This window comes from Salvelinus fontinalis, chromosome 2 (assembly GCF_029448725.1).
Source record: "Salvelinus fontinalis isolate EN_2023a chromosome 2, ASM2944872v1, whole genome shotgun sequence".
In the NCBI taxonomy this organism is placed as follows: domain Eukaryota; kingdom Metazoa; phylum Chordata; class Actinopteri; order Salmoniformes; family Salmonidae; genus Salvelinus; species Salvelinus fontinalis.
The window spans coordinates 33,118,779-33,143,680 of record NC_074666.1 but is presented as its reverse complement, the minus strand read 5'-3'; the positions used below and the strand labels follow the sequence as shown (position 1 = coordinate 33,143,680).

Genomic DNA, 24,902 nt, shown 5'->3' with positions numbered 1-24,902 from the left:
TGATCCTACCTCCAACAGTGCAGTAATATCTAACAATACAGAACAATACACAGAAATCTAAAAGAAAAATAATGGAATTAAGAAATATAGAAATATTAGGACAAGCAATGTAGGAGTCCGGACTATAAACATATATGCACTATATATACAAAAGTATGTGGACTCCCTTTCAAATGAGTGGATTCGGCTATTTCAGCCACACCAGTTGCTGCCAGGTGTATAAAATCGAGCATACAGCCATGCAATCTCCATAGACAAACATTGGCAGTAGAATGGCCTTACTGAAGAGCTCAGTGACTTTCATGGTGGCACCGTCATAGGATGCCACCTTTCCAAAAAGTCAGTTTGTCACATTTCTGCCCTGCTAGAGCTGCCCTGGTAAACTGTAAGTGCTGTTATTGTGAAGTGGAAACATCTAGGAGCAACAACAGCTCAGCCGTGAAGTGGTAGGCCACACAAGCTCACAGAATGGGAGCGCCGAGTGCTTGAAGCGAGTAACAATCTTCTGTCCTCGTTTGCAACACTCACTACCGAGTTCCAAACTGCCTCTGGAAGCAACGTCAGCACAAGAACTGTTTGTTGGGAGCTTCATGAAATGGGTTTCCATGGCCGAGCAGCCACACATAAGCCTAAGAGATCACCATGCACAATGCCAAGCGTTGGCTGGAGTGGTGTAAAGTTTGTAGCCATTGGACTCTGGAGCAGTGGAAACACGTTCTCTGGAGTGATGAATCACGCTTCACCATCTGGCCAGTGTCAGCCATTACCATTATTAGCCCCCTTAGTTCCAGTGAAGGGAAATCTTAACGCTACAGCATACAATGACATACTAGACAATTCTGTGCTTCCAACTTTGTGGCAACAGTTTGGGGAAGGCTCTTTCCTGTTTCAGCATGACAATGCACCTGTGAACAAAGCGAGGTCCATACATAAATGGTTTGTCAAGATCGGTGTGGAAAAACTTGATTGGCATGCACAGAGCCCTGACCTAAACCACATCGAACTCCTTTGGGATGAATTGGAACGCTGACTGCGAGCCTTATCGCCCAACATCAGTGTCTGACCTCACTAATGCTCTTGTGGCTGAATGCAAGCAAGTCCCTGCAGCAATGTTCCAACATCTAGTGGAAAGCCTTCCCAGAAGAGTTGCGGCTGTTATAGCAGTAAAGGGGGGACAAACTCCATATTAATGCCCCTGATTTTGGAATGAAATGTTCGACTGGCAGGTGTCCTCATACTTTTGATAATATCGTGTACATCAAGTGCCTTCGGAAAGTATTCATACCCCTATCTTATTACTCATGTTATGTTGTTATGTTACAACCTGAATTCAAAATGTATTAAATAGATTTGTTTTCTCAGGCCATCTACACATAATATCCCATAATGACAAAGTGAAAACATGTGTTTTTGGAAATGTTTGCAAATGTATTGGAAGTGAAATACAGAAATATCTCATTTACATAAGTATTCACACACGAGGCAATACATGTTAGAATCGCCTTTGGCAACGATTACATCTGTCAGTCTTTCTGGGTTAGTCTCTAAGAGCTTTGCACACCTAGATTGTACAATATTTGCCAATTATTATTTTCAAAATTATTCAAGCTCTGTCAAATTGGTTGTTGATCGTTGCTAGACTATCGTTTTCAAGTCTTGCCATAGATTTTCTAGGACCGATAAAACGTTGGTGCGCGTCGACATATTCAGAACGTAGCCGCCGTGCGTCGTGACGCATTTTGGCCTCGTTACCGCAGTTTCCCTCCTCGTTGTGCAACGAAAAGCCGCAGTTTCGGAAAAAGAACATTACAATCTATTCCAGTTTAGAGACTTCGACCTTATTTACACCCATATTGTGACTGGATCACAAGACACGTATTGTATTGAACATAATCTTATTTACGGTGAGTTTTAACATTGTCCTTACATCCCTTTTTCAACTGGGTTACATATCAAGCTAGTTAGCACAACATCACAACTAGCAAGCTAACATTAGCTAGCAATGTGTTCTTTAACAGCTAGCTAGCAACTTTGGTTGGTTAAAGTTGTCAATATATCTAACTATAGTGTAGACTTAAACGACCTAGATACATTTGTTGGATATCAAAGATTGTTATCATGCCAGAGAGAGTTGGCTAACAGGAGCTAGGTAATTAGTGAGCTAGCTAACTGTTAGCCACCGTTAACAGATTTGCGGTTCTGACTCACCAGCGACAATTGCGGATGTTTATATCTAACGTTAGCTAGCAGGTTAAACTGGTCATATCTGGTTTTATCTTGTGCGACATTGGTGTGATCATTTTCTCAATGTTTTGAGGTGGGCAATTAACTGGCTAAATACTGTTTTAATATCAGGCTGTGTAACTAATTGCTAGCGCACTACTTAACTAACGATTTCTGCCAGGCCTTGGCTTAGCGTGAAGAGAGAACACATTCTGGCGCCTATCTGGCTTTCAAACGTAATCTTTAGTTAACAAGCCAACCGAGCGGTGAGCGGTATTTGTTAGCGAAATCTAGCTAAAGTAGTTCAACTGTTTCTACATGGACTCTTGGCCTTTGTTCTAAACAATATATATATATCAATGAACTGAGGGACTGGCAGGTAGTGAATGTGCGGACGGTGGTTAACTAATGTTACAGTAGTTGAGTAAGCTAGCTAACTAGGTAGGTTCTCATGACAGGAATTATATTGGAACTAACGTTAGTCCTGTCTTCTGGAACTTCGCACCACCAGAACTAATTTACTATACACTGCTTCTCTCAATTCCATTTCTCAACTAACGTTAATCCGTTTTTGTGTTGCTATGTGTGTTATTATAACTGCCATATAGGCCAGGTTATGCTAAAACCAGTTTAATATCTATCAATAAAAAATTTTACAGGCCAATCGGCGGTCTCATAGAAAACCGTAACTTCTAATGGAAAGCCTTTTGTAATGTCAACGTCATTCACGTGCTGATATAAATCAGGCACTGTGTTCAGCCAGAGCCATCTACTGCTCTCTTCTTGGCTACGGGAATACCTAAAACATATGTACTGTCTCATTAATTTGTCATACATAGATTTTGGTAACTTAGAACATTTACGTGATTACTGTAATTGTATTCAGTTACTGTCATGTATGTTTGTCAGTTATTTTTGACTGCTGAAATAAGCTGAAGTTTGTCATTTTGTGAAATGCTGAGCAGACATATGCAGTCCTGCTAGCAGGAGAAGATGTTCAACAAGTCATTTGGTGCTCCTTTCGGGGGAGGGACCGGAGGATTTGGAACTTCATCCACGTTTGGACAACAAAGTAAGTAACAACAGTGGGCACAAGTGTAATTTTAATGTATGTCCTGACAAGTTGAGTACCTTTATGGTTTCTTGCTTGTCTCATCAATGTCTTCGCCTCAGTATTCACTCTCAAGTAAAGTTAAATTGTTCCGGATTATAAAAGGGATGGTGTTGACCCTGTGTTTGCAGACACTGGCTTTGGGGCGACGACAGGTGGCTTCGGGGCCTCAGCATTTGGGGCGACCAACAACACTGGAGGACTCTTTGGGGCGACGCAAAATAAGCCAGGTTTGCCACATCTCCCTGATCCTGACTATAACACATGTTAATAACTCAGTACCTGCCTAATCCTGTCAAATATCAGATCTGTTCTTCTAATTAACATCCTGTAGAACAGGGGCCATAGCTGCTTTCCTGAATACTTTTTTCACTATAATTGGCTGAGGCCCTATAGCAGTATGGTTTCTCCAACTATCTTCTGGGTTTAGGACCAGGCCAGTGTTCTCCATTGCAGTGGTTTAGGGGTTAACTCTGCTGACCGTTCAGGACGACCGTGTTCTTCATTTGAATGAATAGCCACATAAGAAAGGTGTCTGTGGCATAAGGTCTTTTGTATAACTTTTGCATAACCTACAGATTACATTATGACATTTCCCACTGGCATTTTAACCACAAAGATTCAGGGGGATTTCCATGTGTCAATATGATAGCACTGATAAAGTACGACGTTGAACATGTTTAAGACTAGCTTTTGTACTGTGACGTCTGCCTGAACAGTGAACCTGCATGATCACACTGCCACTCGCAGTAGACAGAGAGCTGACTATGTGCACTATACATTAATCTATTATGCAATATACAATGGTGAGTGTTTTCTGTGCCCACCATGATACTGCTACTGACATGTGGTGGTTGAATATGTGTGTCTAACCCCACCCTGTAATGCTTTACTCTCTCAAAAGTGGTGACAGCCAATCCTCAGCAAATCCACACTGGTGCAGGTAGAGGAGGTAAGCATGGGTTGACGCGCGCGCACACACACGACCCGCTGTTAAACAGGCGGCTGTGCACACACAAAGTCTGCGCACCCACAGTCCCTGTTATACTCTTGGTTCCGTACATACAAAGTATATACAGTATGTAGTATTTGGTTTGGAGCAAAGCCACAGTCTGCATTCTGCTCTTAAAGGGAGTGTGATCATGTAGACAGGTGGCACTGTGTAAGGCCCTATTGTCTGTAATATGTGAGAGTTTGTGGGTTATTTGTGCTGAGTGAGAGGAAAGAAAAAGGTGGGAAAAGGGGGATGAAGCGCTGCATGTTATGAGACCACCTCTCCTTGTGATGAGTGAAATGATTAGGGGCTCCCATAAACTAGTTCAGGTGGACCTAATCTGGCTGGCTTAGTCAGATCATGGATGCACAACTCCAGTTCTAGAGGATCCTCAGTGAACATGAAACCAAACCATTAGCCCGGGTCCTACAAGAATTTGAGTTGAGCACTCCTACAGCTGGCCATAGGGACCTGTGTGTGAGCTGGTTTGAGGTGGTGTGTGTCCCTCCCCAGGTGGCCTGTTTGGTTCCAGTACGTTCAGCCAGCCCGTAACGTCGTCCACCAGTAGCGGCTTTGGGTTTGGCACGGCCAGCGGCACATCCACTAGCCTGTTCGGCAGCACCAACACGGGCGGCGGCGGAGGACTCTTCTCCCAGCAGAGCAATGCTTTCGGAGCCGCCAAACCAGCCTCCTTTGGCAGTCAGTGTCTATTTTTACTGTCTAGCATTGAGGTTGTTCAAACAGGTTTACCATAGAATTAGTTGTACTATAATGCATTCCCATTCAAAGGAATGTTCCGTGACCAGTGGGACAGTAGTCATATTGGGTGTACTATGTAGTCCCAGTCGGTATTCATGTATTAATAAGGAATTCTCCTCGACCACACCCACGAATTGAGGGAAACCAACTTTCTTTCCTATTGAGCTTCATTGTAAAAGAGGGAACTTCGTCAAATTTGTTGGTTTGTTATACAGAAATATCAAAAAATGACAACGCTGTCAGTGGTGGAAAAAGTACTCAATTGTCATACTTGAGTAAAAGTAAAGATACCTTTTTAAAAGAAAATTACTCAAGTAAAAGTGAGTCACTCAGTAAAATAGTACTTGAGTAAAAATATTTGGTTTTAAATATACTTAAGTATCAAAAGTAAATGGAATTGCTAAAATGTACTTAAGTATCAAAAGTCAAAGTATAAACCATTTAAATTATTTCCTTATATTCTGCAAACCAGACGGCGCTGTTTTCCTATTTACGGATAGCCAGGGGCATATTCCATCACTCAGACATAATTTACAAATGAAGCATTTGTGTTTAGTGAATCTGCCAGATCAGAGGCAGTAGGCATAACCAGGGATGGTCTCTTGATAAGTGTGTGAATTGGACCATTTTCCTGTCAAAATGTAACGAGTACTTATGGGTGTCAGGGAAAATGTATGGAGTAAAAAGTCAATTTTCTTTGGGAAGTAGTGAAGTAAAAGTTGGCAAAGATATAAATAGTTAAGGACAGATAACCCCAAAAAATTACTTTAAAGTATTTTTACTTAAGTACTGTACACCACTGGCTACTGTGTTGTTCAATGTACATGTAGCCAGGCCAAAAATACAGACCTGTGGCTCGCAATGCTCCCACATAGGGAAATGGAGCCTGCAAGAAGAGCCCTGTGGCTTCAGGCTATTCGGTGTGGGAGAGTGGAAAATGTGGGGATGCTGTGTTCAAGTAGGCTACATGTAGCTATATGTGGAAAACATTTCATCACATGTAAGATATGTAACTTGTTTAGTACAGTTCGATTTTAACTCCTCACTACTTGTAGCTGTATAGTCCGTTTGTGTTGTTGGTTTTGGCAGGCTTCATGTTCTGGTCGGTAGCGAGCTAACGCTCACTCGCTCAAGTGGCTGCTAGCATCATCGTGAAAAGGGGCATGAGCGAAGCCCTAAAATATTATGTTTTTTTTTAACACTAGGGACCAGGCAATGTTGAAAAGTAATTGACTAAAACAAGCAGACAACAATAAAATTGCGTTTGAAAAAGGTCACGTTTTTGCTGTGAGTCCATGGGGTAACCACAGGTGATTTTAACCTGCACGGCGGGCAGGGTCGTGACTTTCTATCTAATACCGACTGGGTCTATGGAGTGTAGGCTTAGAATTCTGTGCCTTTCTCAGAGTTCCATACATGCAACAATGGCAAATAGAACTGGTTTTGAAAATTGATTATTTTGTGGTGGCACTCCTATGGCCACTCCAGTGCCTTCTATTTAGCCTGTAAAATTGTAGTAGATAGAGGGCTCTGGTCCATTGTAGTAATTGTGTGACAGCTGGTGTTCAATGAAATACAATGAGATCATGATGTGTAATACCTTACATTTATTTTCTTTGAATATTTGTTTTCTTTTGATTAGATGCATTTGATGTTGTATATTGCTCATATTTCAGATGTTTTTTAGATCACTCATGAGGGGCAGGAGTTATCTTGGTCAGGTCACATGGTCCTACATTATCGTTGTCTGGCTAGATCGTTAAGATTATTTTTTTGTCTAGCGTTTGGCACGAGCACGGCCAGCAGCGGGGGGCTGTTTGGGGCGACCAACTCCAACCCCTTTGGAGGGGCGTCTGCCTCCCTGTTCGGAGCTTCAGGGTTCACCCAGCAAGCCGCTCAGCCAGGCACCACTGTCAAGTTCAACGTGAGTTTGGCCTGACCTAGGCTAGGCCATTACACCGGTGCCAAACTACTGTACTAGGAGTCTGTCTAGTGTCGTGTATGGAATGTTATTTTATCTAAAAAGGTCTGTACTTACTGCTGTATGTCATGCTACTCTTTAATGTAATCCTCAAGAAATTCATAGGTCAGTTTTCTCTAATGTTTACGAGTAATCGGTTTATCCTGCTACAATACAGTAAAGGAGTTTGTATTCCAATGAATGTCCTCTTCTGTCCTCCTCAGCCTGCAACGGGAAGTGACACCATGGTGAAAGGGGGTGTGACCACGAGCATTAACACCAAGCACCAGTGCATCACGGCCATGAAGGAGTATGAGAACAAATCACTGGAGGTGGGTCATTATTATGCAGTTACTTTCAGCTGCCCTCTGTCTTTTAGATCAGTTCAAATGAAAGGGAAAGAGACGAGGAGAGGAATCCACTTTAAAGTATTGAATCAAAATCAAGTTGAATTTGTCACATGCGCAGAATACAACAGGTGTAGATTTGACTGAAATGCTTGCTTACAAGACCTTCCCAACAATGCAAAAAAATATATATATATTGGTAACACGAGGAATAAAATACACAAGAATTAAGCTATATACAGGGAGTACCAGTACCAGATCACTGTGCAGGGGTACAAGGTATTTCAGTTAGATATGAACATTAAGGCAGGGTAACGTGACTAGGCATCATGATAGAAAATAATAGGAGTCAAATATAGAACAGAGTAGTCGCAGCATACGAGTGTAAAAGTGTGTTTTTGTTGTCTGTATGCGTATGTGGTGAATTTATGGGTTTTGTCAGTGTAGGGTGTGTATAGCCAGTGCAAGATGGGATCAGTTCAGCCCAGGCCTCACTCACCCTCTCTCCTGTGTGGTGTTTGCTATGTGTAGGAGCTGAGGTTGGAGGACTACCAGGCAGGAAGGAAGGGCCCCACTAACCCCATGGCTGCACCGACGGGGGGTCTCTTTGGGGCTGCGGCCGCAGCCACCCCCAGTACGGGGGCTGCAGGGTTGTTTGGCTCCTCGGCCACCAACACAGGCTTCTCCTTCGGCCAGGCCAAAACCAACTTCGGCACCAGTAAGTCACATAGGCCCATAGACAGAGCTCAATAGAAAATATAAATACAAATGTATTATATAGTACAGTTTTAACTCCCTGTCCCCAGGTACGGGTGGGTTTGGTGCAGCCACAGGCAGTCTGTTTGGCCAGCAGCAACAGCCCCAGCAGGCCCAGCAGGCAGCCAGCCTGTTCAAGCCCTTCGGTCAGGCCACAACCACACCCAACACAGGATTCTCCTTCGGCAACACCAGCACCATGGGCCAGCCCCAACAAACCAGCACCATGGTGAGAGCTCACACGTACATGTTAATACACTCACACGCCTAACATTTGCTCTGTCTGTGTTGTACCGTTCCACTAGAGTAACTCTCTCCATCCCAGGGGGGTCTGTTTGGGAGCACCGCGGCGTCCCAGGCAGGGGGGTTGTTTGGAAACACAGCTCAGACCACACCAGCCACTGGCTTTGGGACAGGCACCGGGCTCTTCGGACAAACCAACACCGCCTTCGGGAACGTCGGCACACAGGTATTAATAGACTCGACTGTGAAGGCTTTTACACAGTTGGTAGTTACAGGCATTGTGGGATGGGTGTGTATTAATCCGCTCTCTGTCCCTAGCAGAGCTTGTTTGGTAATAAGACGGCAGGGTTTGGAGCCACCACCACCAGCGCGTCGTCGTTTGGCACAGGCACCGGACTCTTCGGAAACAAATCCGCCCTCACCCTCGGAACAGGCACCAACCCATCTAACTTCGGTGAGTTGATCATCTGTCCTTATTGGAGTGCACCTGTGTGATAAAGGCTAGTACTTGCAAATAAATCGTCTATAGATAATCGTATTGGCTATTTAAGTGATCGTGTTATCTCTGTGTTGTGTGAAGGTTTTGGACCCACTGCTGCTGGCGGAAGCCTCTTTGGGAACAAGGCGGCAGCAGGAGGACTGGGGACTGGACTGGGAGCTGGCTTTGGAGCAGGTATGAACAGAAAGAGCGCCATAGGCCTGGGATACAATAATAAAGAAACCAAAAATACATGAAATATCCATCATGTAAAGAAAAGCAAAAACAAACACCTGCCCGTTTGTGTGTTTTACCAGAGTCTGTATTGTCAGTCATTAGTAGTCCCCTGTGGATGTTTCGCTAAGTGTGTTCTGTGTTTGTTAGCGGTGGGCACTGGGCAGATGTCTCTGTTTGGGACTAACAAGACACTGGGTTCCACTCTGGGAACAATAGGAGCGTTCGGACCGCAGGGATTCAGCACAGGAACCAGCACTCTGGGCTTCGGAGCACAACAACAGCCTGTCGGTAAATACCACTTCCGTCTACCACCTCTATCTCCTCTGCCCAGTCTCAAGCTGATTGTGAAAGCACATTTTCTGGCACTTTCCTTTAGTACCTAGTCTTATTACTCTTTCAGTGTACTGAAGAAACTGGCTGGATGACATTACACTGTGGTGGAAACTTCCAGTAGCCCTTGAAGGGCTAGGTGAAGCTATAATTGTCTCTCTCTCCTCCCAGCGCTGACAGACCCTAACGCAGCGGCGGCCCAGCAGGCAGTGCTGCAGCAGCAGATCAATGCTCTGGCCTACTCCCCCTTTGGTGACTCCCCCCTCTTCAGAAACCCCCTCTCTGACCCCAAGAAAAAGGAGGAGCGTCTAAAGCCCACCAATCCGGCGGCCCAGAAGGCGTTGACCACGCCCACTCACTACAAGCTGACGCCGCGGCCTGCAACACGTGTGCGGCCCAAAGCTCTGACGTCTTCGGGCTCCTCCAAGTCTCAGCTGTTTGACGGGCTGGATGACGACGAGCCTTCTCTCACCAATGGAGCCTTCATGCCCAGGTAGGTGGCCGTCTGGAAATTCGCTTGTAGCTAGTTCACATGTTTCTGTTTCAACTGAGTTACCGATTTTTAGTTTTCTGTTATGTTTTTCTTAGCGAATACTACAACTTGGTTTTCGGGTAGCTTTTTTGCTATTTGCTTCTGTCTGTCTTTTGACAGTGATGTTGGTGTATGGTATCTGATCTGTGTGTTTCTCTGTGGTGTTGTAACCCAGGAAGAGCATCAAGAAGCTGGTGCTGAAGAACCTGAATGGCAGCAGCCTGTACAGCAGCCCAATCAACAGAGACACAGATGACCTGGCCTCTCCACCGGAGTACCCCCTCAACGGACTCAGGTCAGACACGCGCCCACACACACACCGTCAGTGATATTGATCTGTGTGATGTTTGTTGCTCAACCATATCTCCCCCACCCCCCTACAGTGCCAGTGTGGACGAGGATGATTATGTGAGGGAGGTGGTGGAGGGAGGGGCCGAGGATGACCTGGAGATCAACAAGTTCTACACCAAGCCCAGCCTGCAGGACACCATCTCAGAGCTCAACACCCATAGGGTGGGGGCCAGGGGCAGGAATGGCCTGGAGGTGAGCTGATAGAACAGAGTAGACAGACGCTGAATATGGTCGTCTCAAATGACACCCTATTTCCATTAAGGGCACTTCTTTTGGCCATGCTTCTCATATAGTGCTCTACTTTTGAGGTTTGACATGAGTGTTCTGATTCCAGGTGAGCAGCGAGGACATATCGCTGGGGGAGGACTCCATACAGGAGGAGCGAGAGGAGGAGGTGCAGGAGGTTCCCCCACATCCTGCAGGTATCGTTCTGTGCCGTGTGGGATACTATACCATCCCCGCCATGGACGAGCTGTCCAAGATGGTGGACGAGAACGGCGTGTGTGTGGTGGAGAACTTCACCGTGGGCAGAAAAGGTAAACGATTCTCTTGACTGGTCGGGTGGAAACAGCTCTGGGGAAATAATTGGTCGGTAGCTCACTGCTCTGCTCTCTGATTGGTTCTCAGGTTACGGTTCAGTGTTTTTCCATGGCGAGGTGAATGTGACTGGGCTGAACCTGGATGAGATTGTTCACTTCAGACGCAAAGAGGTCATCGTCTACCCCGACGACAAGAACAAGCCTGCTGAGGGGGAGGGGCTCAACAGGTCAGTGACAGGATGGGACAGGGAAACCTACTACCCTTCACACTGGGGATAATGTCGTTATCAGTTTCCTTGTAATTTCATCACAGAAGTCATAAACTGATTCAACATATTCTGATAGTGATCACAGCTGAGACCTAACTCAAGTTGATATTCTCTTTTTCATCCTTCACCTCATCTCTTTACTACCCCATGTTATTTTTTACCTCTTTCTCCCTCCCCTCCTTTCCCTCACTCCTCTGCCAGGCGAGCGGAGGTGACTCTGGATGGGGTGTGGCCTAATGATAAGACCACTTGTACTCAGATAAAGAGCCCTGAGCGTCTGTCTGAGATGAACTACGAGGGCCGCCTGGAGAACGCCTCACGCAAACAGGGCGCCCGCTTCCTTGAGTACCGCCCCGAGACCGGCTCCTGGGTGTTTGAAGTAAGCATGCCTAGACACATACGAAAGGTGTCTCCATATCTCCCTTCCAATGTCTGTAACTCATCTCTCTCTGTGTCTGCAGGTGGCCCACTTCTCTAAGTACGGCCTGCAGGACTCTGACGAGGATGAGGAAGTGCCTCTCAAAGTGGACCCCAAGAAGCTGAAGACGGCCACAACACTGCCCCCGGGGCTGCAGCAGCTTTCTCCCTCCCAGCAGCAGGTGGCGCCACAGGCTCAGGTAGACGGAGCAGCACAGTGCGCCCACCCACACTGACAGTCACACCCACTGCTCTCTACATCACCTGGAAGGCCTTAGTCAATATACAACCTAAATATACATGATCTGAATTGATGCCGTTTCAGCCACATGCAGTGTGTGGGGTCCTCTGCCTAGATCTCAGCTGTTTCACCACTACTGTTATGGGTTGTATTCAATAGCTTTCTATGGAAAGGTTTTAAGTTTGGTAGCCCTTGATGCAGATGGTCTTGGTGATCTCAAATGAGGCTGCTAAACATTGATCTGACATCAGTTGGATGGGCTGTAGAGTATAGCGACTGATCAGATAGGACACCCCACATTATCTGTTTATCAGTGGCGGTGTGGGGAGGGCTGGGTTCTCCTCTCCCAGGTTCACCTGAGGTGGTGGAGGCCACAACCCACCAATCACAGACAGGAGGTGGGCAGGGTAGTTTATCTGAAGTCTGTCAGTCCTGGTTAGTGGTTACGTTCTGCCCCTCACAACTGATTCAGGAACATCAACTTCATCTGTGCTCTAAATATAAACTGTCCTTAGCTAAACATCACCCTGGTTCAATAGCTATGGCATGAAATCATCCGTGGATTGAAAATAAGGTGTTTTAAAGGGATACTTCTGGAATTTTTGACTGCACGCAAAGACATAAAAATTGTATCCACTAGTTCACCTGAATCTGGAGAAGTAGATAAAGAGCCTCATTGCCAAAATCCTGAAGTATCCCTTTAAAGGCTGTGTTAAATTGTTTTTTTAGATAAGAAAATCTAACTGGAAATCTGCAGTTCGAACAATAACAAGCGCCACCCCGCCACTGATTTGGTAAACAGCTACGGGATGGGGCGGGAGAAATGTAACCGCTCCCAAACACATGGGCAGCGCTATGGATACATTGACTGACCATCCATGATATTGAAATTGTAGTTTTGAGGCTATACAGTTTGTTTAAATTTACATTGTTTTCAAACAAAGGAGTAACACACTTATATTTTGGGTGGTGATGGTGCATGACAACTATGCTCATGAGGCCTCTGTTATACCCCATTGATTCTTGAAAAATATATCTCATTACTTTCAATGTCTAAAAATGGATTTACCAACTGCAGATTTCCCCTTTTTTAAGGAAATGTTTGAAGTGAAGTCTTAACTCAGAAGTAGAGTTTGTTTGTAAGATTTTAAGATGTCTTAAATTAAATCTGTATTATATTGTAAAATGTTTGTATTTTGCCAACTGTTCCTTCCATTGTTATAATTTGACTGGGTAATACTGATTATGTAACTTCAGAAACAACCATGACAATGTGAGGTTTTCTCATGAGAATCTACACAATGTATTTTTGATTCTTTGTTATGAATATTAGTTTATCTCTTTGAAACAAGCTTTGAGAGGATGACCAAAGATATGAGTGATGTGCGATAACCTGCCAGTCCTGCAGAATATATTCAGGGTTAGGTCTTCTTTCTGGTTGAGCGTTTAAGAAGCTACAACATCTACTCTTGGGGTATTATTGAATCAAGCTATGAATTATTTTATTATGTAAAACATGCTCCTATATACATCTGTGTTATCTTGTATTTGATCTGATAAAGTTAAGAAATAAACGGATTAAAGATCACACTTTGCTGGTCTGTCTGACTTGTGTATGCTGACCATTTTCATTTATTTACACTAAAATGATTTTGTCTGTGTGTTTCTCTCTTCTTGGTGTATGTCACCTTACTGTGTGTGTTTGGTTGCACTTTCTCTGCTGTGTGTGTATCCTGTGTCCATTCGCTCTGTGGGTCCAGTCCAAGGCTGTGCTGGAGCTGCTGAGTCGCATGTCTGAGGTGGACAGTGACATGGCCGACATTACCCAGGATGCCCCAGGGGAGAGCATGTTGGAAGAGGAGGGGGAGAGCGGCATGGGGGAGGAGAAGGGCAGTCGGCTGGGGACTGTGACCCCCACAGAACACAACCCTGTCTCTGCATCCAGTCAGATCGCCTCCTCGCTGGGAATCAACCCTCACACTCTCCAGGTAAGATACTACTGTACACCCTCACATTCTACCTGTTTGTTGAGGCTAATGGAGTCTTCAATCACGCCATGAAGACAATGTGTTCGTTATGTGTGTTTCTCTTCTCTCAGATCATGAAGGCATCTCTGTTTGCTGAGGATGATGATGGTGACATGTTCCTGGAGCAGGGAGGAATGAAGAGCTCTCTAGACAGGGCCTCCCCTCGCATCCTCCTGCCTGGCACCCAGGGCAGGCCCTCCAGTAAGTGTCACACACAGCCCTAACATTGATTTCTACCCTCACACACAGTCACCCATCCTTCACTCAGACACTAACATGTCTTAAATGCTATTATAAACTGGCTGGTTCGAGCCCTGAATCCTGATTGGCTGACAGCCATGGTATATCAGACCGTATACCACGGGTATGATAAAACATTTATTTTTACTGCTCTAATTACGTTGGTAACCCATTTATAATAGCAATAAGGCACCTCAGGGGTTTGTGGTATATGGCCAATATACCACGGCTAAGGGCTGTGTCCAGGCACTCCGTAATGCGTCGTGCCTAAGAACAGCCCTTAGCCGTGGTATATTGGCCATATACCACAAACCCCTGAGGTGCCTTATTGCTATTATAAATGCTCATTGATCTCTCTTGCTCTTTCTCTCTCCAGTCGGTGGTCTCCTGCAGACTCGTTTCAGCGGGGCAGGTCTCTTCCCTCAGCTCCCTGATGTGCCCTTTGGAGGGGGCCTTCCCGGGAGGCTGTCCATGTCTCGGCCGTCCGCGGTGGTTCCTGAGCCCTCGCGGCTCTCCCCCTGGCCCTCGCTGGGGCCCTCATTCCTGCTGCCGGCCCCAGCGGCAGAGGCCACTGTACGGACGGTGGGGGCTCGACGCCTGGGGGGCCCTGTGGCCCCAGAGAACTCAGTCACACTGGGGAAGGTAATGATAACTATACTACTAGTAGTATTTAATTTGTCTTTTTCAGGTGTCTTTCTAGATACTTCATCCTACATCATGATACATTTATGATAGTTAAGAGTTTAAATATCTGATAGTACAGTAGACTGAACACACAGGGATACATACAGTACAGAGGTATATGGAGAGAACATGGACATTTGTTGGATCATTTCAATGAATCCACTGTGGTTTTCGTATGTGTGAACATAGCTGTACAGTATGGGCAGTTTTAAATCATCTAGTCAACGTAATCAACACATTCCCTCCACCCAGGGCCGTCTGCTGATGGATGCAGCTCTGTTCACGGGCCGGTCGTTCCGGGTTGGCTGGGGTCCAGGCTGGACTCTGGTCCACTGTGGAGACAGGCTGAGTGGGGCTGGGGACAAGGAGCAGGACCAGGGAGACACAGGAGCTGGAGGTTTTGGATTTCTGCCTAAACATGCCAAGAGCAAACAGTGAGTAATAGACAAACACCAGACTACTGTCATCTACACAATGTTGTAGGAGTGTCAGAATAGGATCCAGACTTACTGTATCAGAGCAGTGCTTATGGGTGGTAGAAACTAAACCCTAAGCTCCCCTCTTTCCCCTCCCCCTACAGACTCTCAGACAGTCCGTTCAAGGTGGTGATCGAGCAGGTGGTTGGTCTGGAGCCGCGGGACAGTGAGGAGAGCCAGGCGGTGTACCAGCGGCCCCTGGAGATCGGCCTGAAGCACAGCACCATCAGTACAGAGGGGTCCTGCCCCTTCATCCAGCCCCAGAGTGGGGTGGCCGCCTTGCACGAGTACGTGGAGTGGATCACTGACCTCAACCAGGAGGCTGGTGCCGGAGACAGTAAGCGATGCAACACAATCATACACACACCCGATGGTAGATGGCTCACACTTTATTGGTCCAATTCCAAAACTTCCCTATGATTATAACATCACCCCTGCTACCTCTGTTTTAATTATCTCTCCCATTGCTGTCTCAATGAGTTCAGATATAACTATATGCTATCCTATCTCTCTCTCCCTGTAGGGGTCCTTGCTCACTGGGCTCTGGTGTGGACTCTGTGTGAGGCCTTGTGGGGTCGGCTGGGTACGACAGAACCTGGTACCAGCGGCTACCTGCAGCAGCTGGAGAGGAGGAGGAGCTTCTCAGCCTGGCTGTCCCACAGCGCAACGCAGAGGATCGAGGAAGAGGTGGGCCTGAGCCAGGGGGGAGGACATGTGGAGGCCATCTTCAGCTACCTCACTGGACACCGCATCAGTGACGCCTGCAGGCTGGCTCAGAAGAGTGGTGAGGAGAGGGGGGATTGGAGGGGGGAGATCGGAGTTTGAGGGGATTGGTAAGAGAGGAAGGGGAACAGAGATCAGGAAGAAAGAGGATGGATGGATGAGGGGTGGGAAGGTAAAGCCTGCTGCAGACCTGGGGCCTCATTTACACACAGAATATGCCCCAAACTGGCGCACGCATGTTTTTCACAAAATTGCATTTATAATAACTGAACTAGATGTGAGAATGTTATCCTTCCGCACACTGTAGACCATGCGTACACCGTTTCTAGTGGTTGCAGAATCGATTTATTTTCTTTGGATTTTTAAATAATTTGAAATCTATTTCCGATTTCTTTCATTTCCATGATCATTGCAGAATAAATTCCTCAGCTTTTCGGACTGTGATGGTTTCATATTCGCGAAATAGCCTATAGGCATCCAACAAGTTAAAATAGGCTACTATTTGACCCATCTCTCATTTAATTCCACCCACTTCACAGTAGTAAATAGATAAGCTACCACCATTTCAAGTATTTTGCTCTGTGGTCCGATCTGAAGAGCAGTTTAACGGTAGAACAGACGGTTCACCTTTTCCAATGACATTTGTAGGCTACGTCTGAATTTTGTAATGTCAAATTTCTCCAGTAAACAAGACATATCATAACCATTTCCGCCATTTTCTGGCCATGATGAGCTCATTCCCGAAGAAGCCATACAACAAATGACCATGAGCATCTCTTGTTTAATTGGACCTATTAGCTAGGCTATTATAATTTCAAGTTTTTGCTCTATGCATCCTAAAAGGAGTGTGGTTTATAACATAGAGATGAACAGACAGTTGATCTTTTGCATTGAAGTGTGTAGACAACCACTGGAAGTGGTACTCTATTTAAAAAAAATATATATATATATATTTTTAAGTATAGTTATTCAGATTTTGCGGGCAGTGCAGCATGTTTAGGTTCGGGAGAAAGTACATACAAAACATTGTATTTACATCTGTTTACAGGTCCACAAAAATGTGCGGTTTTTGTGTTTCAGAAACTGTCAGATACAGCCAATGTTAATGGGGGGGAAACAAGACATTTGATCAAGTTTGCCATTGATATTTCCTTTATATTTATATATATATATATATGTATGTTTTGACCTAATTCCAGTACTTCCAAAGTATACAGCAAATATGGGTGTTGTCTTCACCATAAAAGGTGAATGATGGGCATTATTCAGGCGCAGTTATAATGCTCGTTCACACATGCACAGTTTTAAAACTGATCTGATTTATAACTGGAAACATGCGTATGGATGACGTGCGCCAACTTCGGTAATCTCAATATTTTTGTGAGTGTGCGTTCTCTTTTATTTAGTGTGAAATTTACACAATGGTTATATATAAGGCCCCAGGGGGCGTCTCACAAATTAGTTGGGCCAGGCTGTAGGATCTCATTAAGATGTCTTTAACCTGTGTGTGTAGGGGACCACCGCCTCTCCCTGCTGCTGTCCCAGGCGGTGGGCTCTCAGTATGGCCGGGAGCTGCTGGCGCTGCAGCTTGGAGACTGGAACAGAATGCAAACGGACTCATTCCTGCAGGAGGAGAGGCTACGCATCTTCGCCCTGCTCGCCGGGAAACCTGTAAGTAACCGCGCATGCAGCTGTTGCCGTTGTGTTCAGACCGCCATTAACTGGGTTATCCTTTGTGCTATGTTGATGTGTGTAGGTTTTGCAATCCACATATTTGTTGTAATATACAGTACCAGTCAAAGGTTTGGACACACCTACTCATTCAAGGGTTTTTCTTTATTTCTACTATTTTCTACATTGTATAATAATAGTGAAGGCATCAACTATGAAATAACACATGGAATCATGTAGTAACCAAAAAAGTGTTAAATAAATCAAAATATATTTGAGATTTTCAAATAGCCAACCTTTGCCTTGATGACAGCGTTGTACACTCTTGGCATTTTCTCTACCAGCTTCACCTGGAATTCTTTTCTAACAGTCTTGAAGGATTTCCCACATATGCTGAGCACTTGTTGGCTGCTTTTCCTTCACTCTGCGGTCCAACTCATCCCAAACCATCTCAATTGGGTTGAGGCCAGGTAATCTGATGCAGCACTTCATCACTCTTCTTCTTGGTCATATAGCCCTTACACAGCCTGCAGGTGTGTTGGGTCATTGTCCTGTTGAAAAACAAATGACAGTCCCACTAAGCGCAAACCAGGTGGGATGGTGTATCGCTGCAGAATGCTCTGGTAGCCATGCTGGTTAAGTGTGCCTTGAATTTTAAATGAATCACAAAGTGTCACCAGCGAAGCATCCCCCTCACCATCACACCTCCATGCTTCATGGTGGGAACCACACATGCCGAGATCCTCCGTTCACCTACTCTGCGTCTCACAAAGACACGGCGGTTGGAACCAAAAATCTCAAATTTGAACTCATCAGACCAAATGACATCTTTCCACCAGTCTAATGTCCATTGCTCGTGTTTCTTGGCCCGAGCAAGTCTCTTCTTATTGGTATCCTTCAGTAGTGTTTTTTTTGCAGCAATTCGACAATGAAGGCCTGGTTCACGCTATCTCTGAACAGTTGATGTAGAGATGTGTCTGTTACTTGAACACTGAAGCATTTATTTGGGCTGCAATCTGAGGTGCAGTTAACTCTAATGAATTTATCCTCTGTAGCAGAGGTAACTCTGGGTCTTCCTTTCCTGTGACGGTCCTCATAAGAGCCAGTTTTATCTTAGCGCTTGATGGACTGATTGACCTTCATGTCTTAGTAATGATGCTGTCGTTTCTCTTTGGTTATTTGAGCTGTTCTTGCCATATTTTGGACTTAGCCCTATTTGGTAAAAGACAACCTTCTGTATACCACGCCTACATTGTCACAACACAACTGATTGGCTCAAATGCATTAGGAAGGAAATCAATTCTGCTAATTAATTTAACAAGGCACACCTGTTAATTGAAATGCATTCCAGGTGACTACCTCATGAAGCTGGTTGAGAAAATGCCAGGTTAGTGCAAAGCTGTCATCAAGGCAAAGAGTGGTTACTTTGAAGAATTTCAAATATAAAATATATATTTGGGTACTACATGATTCCATATGTGTTATTTCATAGTTTTGATGCCTTCGCTATTAATTTACAATGTAGATAATAGTAAAAAAGAAAAACCCTTGAGTGATTAGGTGTCTAAACTTTTGACTAGTGCTAAATGTTTTCTGAGCTGTATGTACTTGTCTCTCTAGGTGTGGCAGTCTACAGACTGTGTGGTGAACGTGTGTTCAGAGCTGGACTGGAAGCGTTGTGTGGCGGTCCACCTGTGGTACATGCTGCCTCCCACCGCCTCCATCGCTGATGCCCTGGCCAAGTACGAAGCCGCCTTCCAGGGCTCTGCAGAGGGTCAGAAGTACGCCTGCGCCCCCCTGCCACCCTACCTTGACCAATCAGACCGGCTGGACATGGAGGAAGAAGAGTCTAAACGGCCACTCTACGACATCTGTTTCCACCTGCTCAAACTATACAGCGACAGGTATTACATTTCCCACAACACACTGCATAGGTTTCTCAAAATAGATTAGAATTAATCCTACATTTCCATTCTCAAGCAGATTTAACAGAATAAAAGTGAAGTACTGCTAGAGTGGTGTTTAAATAAGTGACGCCTCTCCCTCCCAGACACTACAGCCTGCAGGAGTTGTTGGACCCGCTGACGGTGACGTGGGACCGTCTGGACTACCGTCTGAGCTGGCACCTGTGGTCGGTCCTGCAGGCGCTGCACTACACACACCTGAGCCCCGCCCGACAGGGCCTCATACACACCAGCTACGCTGCCCAGCTGGAGAGCGCTGGCCTCTGGGACATGGCAATCTATGTACTGCTGCACATATCTGAGGACATGTACGTACTGCAACACACACCTTACAACATGCACACAGGAAGAGACTTCAGACTCTCAACTTTAACATGAATCATGACGAAGTTTAAATTGATTAGTCGCAGGAGGATTTCAGGGTCAATGCCCTCAGCAGATGCCCAGGATGGACCGATAAGCTGAACACGGTTTATCATAATCTCACACAAGTGCTACTGTGTCCAGCTGGGTTCCAATTCCAACTGTGAATCGTCTAATGTGTTATCCCTCTGTGCTCGGGGAGCTAACGGACGTAATAATCTCAGGCAAGCTTACACATTACGTTAATTTAAACCTGCTAACATGTCCTCTCTTCAGGCTCCGTGAGCGTGCGGTGAGGGAGATGCTCCAACTCCACTGCCCTCTGCTGGAGACGGAGGAGTCTGCCCAGAAAGAGCGCTTCCTCACAGAAAGACTACTGATCCCAGAACAGTGGCTCCACCTGGCCAAAGCTACTAGAGCCAGAAGAGAGACAGACAGACACAGAGAGGCCCTGCACCTGTACAGAGCAGGCCACTGGAACCTCTGCCATAGGCTGGTCATACAACACCTAGCCTCAGGTGTGTATACGCACACACACACACACACACACACACACACACACACCTCTAACCCTATTCAACCTGTATGTGTTTCCCCTGTAGACTGTATCATTAATGATAACCATGAGTACCTGTTGGAGTTCTTGGAGGGGCTGGCTGTTCCAGAGCGCAGTGCTGTGATCCAGGACTGGGACACGGCAGGCAGAGTCTACCTGGACTACATCAGAGTCATACAGACCTTACACGCCATACAACAGGTACGTCTGTCTGGCATTATGTTGACTCCATTACAGTTGATAATGTTAGCCAATTAGCTATGCTGCTAATCTCCTGATTATCTGTCAGTCTCTGTCATATACCATGGACAATGGTGGCTATGGTCTGGAACACATTGAGGCTGTATGGGTTTTTTTAATGGAAGGTTGTGGGTGGGAAGGTGCGTGTGTTGGCGCTGCATGGATAGAAAGTGCTGGAATGCTTCATATTGATGCATGATGTTTGTATGTAATGGGTCTCTGTTGTTCTCGGTCTCTCTCTCTCTCCGTGTGTGTTCAGATGGACAGTGCTGGTTATAAGCTGGAACGTCTACACACCGAGGTGACATCACTCTGCAGCAGGATAGAGCTCCTCCCCTGCTCCACCGCCAAGGACCGTCTCGCCCAATCAGGTGAGGAGATGGAGCCGTCTGCTCTAGAGGTCGACCGATTATATGATTTTTCAATGTCGATAACGATTTATTGGAGGGCAAAAAAGCCGATACCGATTAATCAGCCGATTTTATAAAAAAATTGTTTTATATATATCATACACACACATTTTTGTAATAATGAGAATTGCAACAATTCTGACTGATCAATGAACACTTTTATTTTAACTTACTTTAATACATAAATACATGCACACAGCTCTGAAGTGACAATCATACTGAAGAGTCTGCTTAGGAGACAAATACTCTCAACTGTTTGAATAAAAATAGAGTTTAAGTTACCTGTGATGAATGTTGAAAACAAAAACTGTCATTTCTATATGCAGGAAATCCTATTTTAATAATGGGCATGGTAAGAATTGACGACCAAAGTGCGAGTCATAATTCCCATGACACCTTCTAGCAAAATCTGAAAAGCGGTTCCTTCATTTATTCCATAGGATTTTTTTAGATTAATTTAAAAGAAGGTCTGTGTTTCGTGTAAGCTTACACCACCTTGCCAATTTTATAACTGTAGATATCCATAGGACAAGGTAACTCTGATCAATATTGGCTAAATATAAGCGAAGATTAAAAAAATTGTAGAGTGGATTTATGAAAATATGTTGACAAACGTTACCTTATCCTAGTGAGATTTACACGGGTATCAAAACGTCGAGGCGGTTTAAGCCTGCACGAAACAGACCTTATTTGAAGTAGATCAAGACATTCTCTATAGAAGACATGAACGGTAAAATAACGAAGGAACCCCTTTCAAGTTCAGCCGCAAGTTATTACAGGAATTATAACGCGTCGACTATTTCTCTCTAAACCATATACCTTTGACTAATCCGGAAACTATCACCTCAAACAAAACGTTTATTCCGTTACGTATTTTATCTAACGGGTGGCATCCATGAGTAAATATTCCTGTTACATTGCACAACCTTCAATGTTATGTCATAATTACGTACAATTCTGGCAAATTAGTTCGCAAAGAGCCAGGCGGCCCAAACTGTTGCATATACCCTGACTCTGCGTGCAATGAACGCAAGAGAAATGACACAATTTCACCTGGTTAATATTGCCTGCTAACCTGCATTTCTTTTAGCTAAATATGCAGGTTTAAAAATATATACTTGTGTATTGATTTTAAGAAAGGCATTGATGTTTATGGTTAAGTATACATTGGAGCAATGACAGTCATTGATTGATTGTTTTTTATAAGATAAGTTCAATGCTAGCTAGCAACTTACCTTAGCTTACTGCATTCGCGTAACAGGCAGGCTCCTCATGGAGTGAAATGTAATCAGGTGCTAGAGCATTGGACTAGTTAACTGTAAGGTTGCAAGATTGGGTCCCCCGAGCTGACAAGGTTAAAAATCTGTCGTTCTGCCCCTGAACGAGGCAGAACGTTCTTAGGTCGTCATTGAAAATAAGAATGTGTTCTTAACTGACTTGCCTAGTTAAATAAAGGTGTAAAAAATAAAATAAATCGACAAATTGGCGCCCAAAAATACCGATTTCCGATTGTTATGAAAACTTGAAGTCGGCCCCGATTAATCGGCCGACCTCTAGTCTGCTCCAATCAGAGGGTAGCTGATCTTTCCTAGGACAGATCTATATACGTAACGTTAATTTTAATTTTCTACGTTGTCCTGTCTGACCTAGCCCAGTTTCTAGACCTGAATGGAACTAACTATAACTTACGAGTTATTTGTCGGCCTGCACCTGTTTGTCACTTTTCCCACGTCTGCTATCAGTAGACAGTTCTGATTAGGAAGTAATTCTTTGCGGTGCCCAAGAATGAATTAAATACAAATCAAAACCAAACATGGATTCCATGTTGTGTTCTAGCTTTGGGCTCACACCTGTCTGTTTTACACCTGTTTGTCCTAGCTAATCAGCTTCGTAATATGGGCACCATGCTGCCACAGACAGGAAGTAGAATGGAGCGTGTGGGCGCAGACATTGACATTCTTTGCTTGGCGGCGCAAACGACACATTATTTATCCGAAGAGTCCACCAATCACGGATATACCCCCCTAGTGGAAAAGTGTCGGAAAATAAGTTGAACGTGGGCTACTGCTAGACTGAGATACAATCTCGGTCTAGATAAGCTGGACTACAGGTCTGTGTGTTCCGAGACCTACTTAAACCTCTTCTCTCTCCCGTCTCCAGATATGGCCAAGCGAGTGGCTAACATCCTGCGTGTGGTGTTGAGTCTGCAGCAGGGTGGTGAGGGTGGCGAGATCCCCTTGTCCCAGCTAGCGCCCCACATCGGCCGTCTGCCCATGCCTGAGGACTATGCCCTCGAGGAGCTCCGGAGCCTCACCCAATCATACCTGAGACAGCTCATCGTCAGCTAATGATCTGCCCCCGAACCTTCAGCCCCCCGCCCAATAGGAACTGAGGTAGTTTGTTGGGAGCCAATGAGAACAGTGGGGGTAGGAGGGGACTATCTGGCACTGTTTAGTAGGACTACTGGGGTTGATTGAGATGGGAAGTTTGGTTGAGAAGGCAGCGATGGACTTGCAGTGTATCCCATGCTCCTTTGGGGCTTTGGTTTCTCCTGAAGAAAATGGCACAAGATAATTGGATGAAGCATTCCTCCGTGTGTGTTTGGAAATGAATGACTTGCAAGTTGTTTTCTTTCATTATTATGTTTTTGTTAAGCTTTTTTGTACTTAGGAGGCCTGAGATGTGTGTTTGTGTATGATGTGCATTTAAATATTGAACTGCTGAACCATCCTGATAAGAGCTCTCTTCTCCCAACCTTTGACCCTGTTTAAAGGGACACTCACTCACTGGCTGGTGTGTTAACGCTGTCATCCTGCAATTCATGTTTCCAGTATAAATACTGTATGCAAACTACATGTTTGTTTGACTCCTACATCCCCATGGAAATGGAAAGTTTAATATAGTAAAGATTGTTTACCAGGATTTTGTTAGTGAGCGGAATCGCACTCACCGGATGAAGTCTCAATATGTGTATACATAGGGAAGATCTAGCTTAAAATGGAGACTCATTTTAGTGATGTAATCTTGTACAAACAGTCTGCTTGAAGTGAACAACTCTTGTTTTTGCATACCAAAAGAGAGAATGTAAAATGAGATTGGATAAACTTCTATTTTTGTATTTTATTTTTGGGGGCTAAAAACCAGAGTGTGAGTCTATTGGAATGGAGATAGAGAATGGAATCTAACTATCTCAAATATATGGTTTCATATTTCTATTGTATGGGGGATTACCAGAGCTATGTTTGTTCCTTGGTGTTGCTATTTTTTTTTTTTCTTCTTGTAATCAGCCAGTTTTTTTTTTTTTTTTGTGAGTGGGACAGTTTCTCTGTGGTCCTTGCAAGGAGTTTGATTAAAAATATAATTTTAAATATAATTTACAATTCCTTGGGGTCCTTGGTCTCGCCTTCACTCACACACCCTCCATTTTCTCAACCTCCATTCCCCACCCCCGGGTTTTCTGATGTTTCAAGTGAAACTGTATGTAGTTATTGTTTGTTGTGTGCTGCCGCAGTATGTTTGTTTGGTGGGATACCGCTCCCCTCGCGCACAGTGCCTTTCACGAGGAGGGTCTCCGGACTTCTGTTGCTGCCGTTACTGTGCATGATTGTGATGACGGTGATAACTTTTTTTATTAGTCTGAATAAAATGTTTGTCCTGAATAAATGCATCCGTTCTCATTTAGGCTATAATACATTTACATTAAAGTCATTTAGCAGACGCTCTTATCCAGAGCGACTTACAAATTGGTGCATTCACCTTAT

The 24,902-nt window shown here is 44.9% G+C and overlaps 1 protein-coding gene across 5 annotated transcripts; it reads left to right on the top strand.

Annotated features, from left to right (window-relative positions):
• The first annotated feature begins 1,724 nt into the window (after positions 1-1,724).
• Positions 1,725-24,514, top strand: LOC129817239 (nuclear pore complex protein Nup98-Nup96-like). Of its 5 annotated transcripts, none has more exons than XM_055872290.1 (33): positions 1,725-1,904; positions 3,189-3,295; positions 3,466-3,564; positions 4,239-4,286; positions 4,842-5,027; positions 6,869-7,011; positions 7,272-7,379; positions 7,926-8,112; positions 8,201-8,379; positions 8,476-8,619; positions 8,715-8,847; positions 8,974-9,066; positions 9,256-9,396; positions 9,610-9,931; positions 10,146-10,265; positions 10,354-10,513; positions 10,656-10,857; positions 10,949-11,087; positions 11,331-11,508; positions 11,591-11,746; positions 13,548-13,775; positions 13,886-14,015; positions 14,431-14,696; positions 14,991-15,172; positions 15,319-15,551; positions 15,738-15,998; positions 17,451-17,608; positions 19,229-19,512; positions 19,659-19,880; positions 20,212-20,453; positions 20,538-20,692; positions 20,991-21,102; positions 23,302-24,514. In XM_055872290.1, the coding sequence occupies exons 2-33, from the start codon at positions 3,217-3,219 to the stop codon at positions 23,487-23,489; spliced, it is 5,478 nt and encodes a 1,825-aa protein (XP_055728265.1). In that variant the 5' UTR covers positions 1,725-1,904; positions 3,189-3,216; the 3' UTR covers positions 23,490-24,514. The 5 variants fall into 5 exon arrangements, with proteins under 5 accessions (XP_055728265.1, XP_055728292.1, XP_055728255.1 ...); XM_055872317.1 differs by having other exon boundaries at positions 8,712-8,847; positions 9,325-9,396; XM_055872280.1 differs by having other exon boundaries at positions 8,712-8,847.
• Positions 24,515-24,902: the final 388 nt, after the last annotated feature.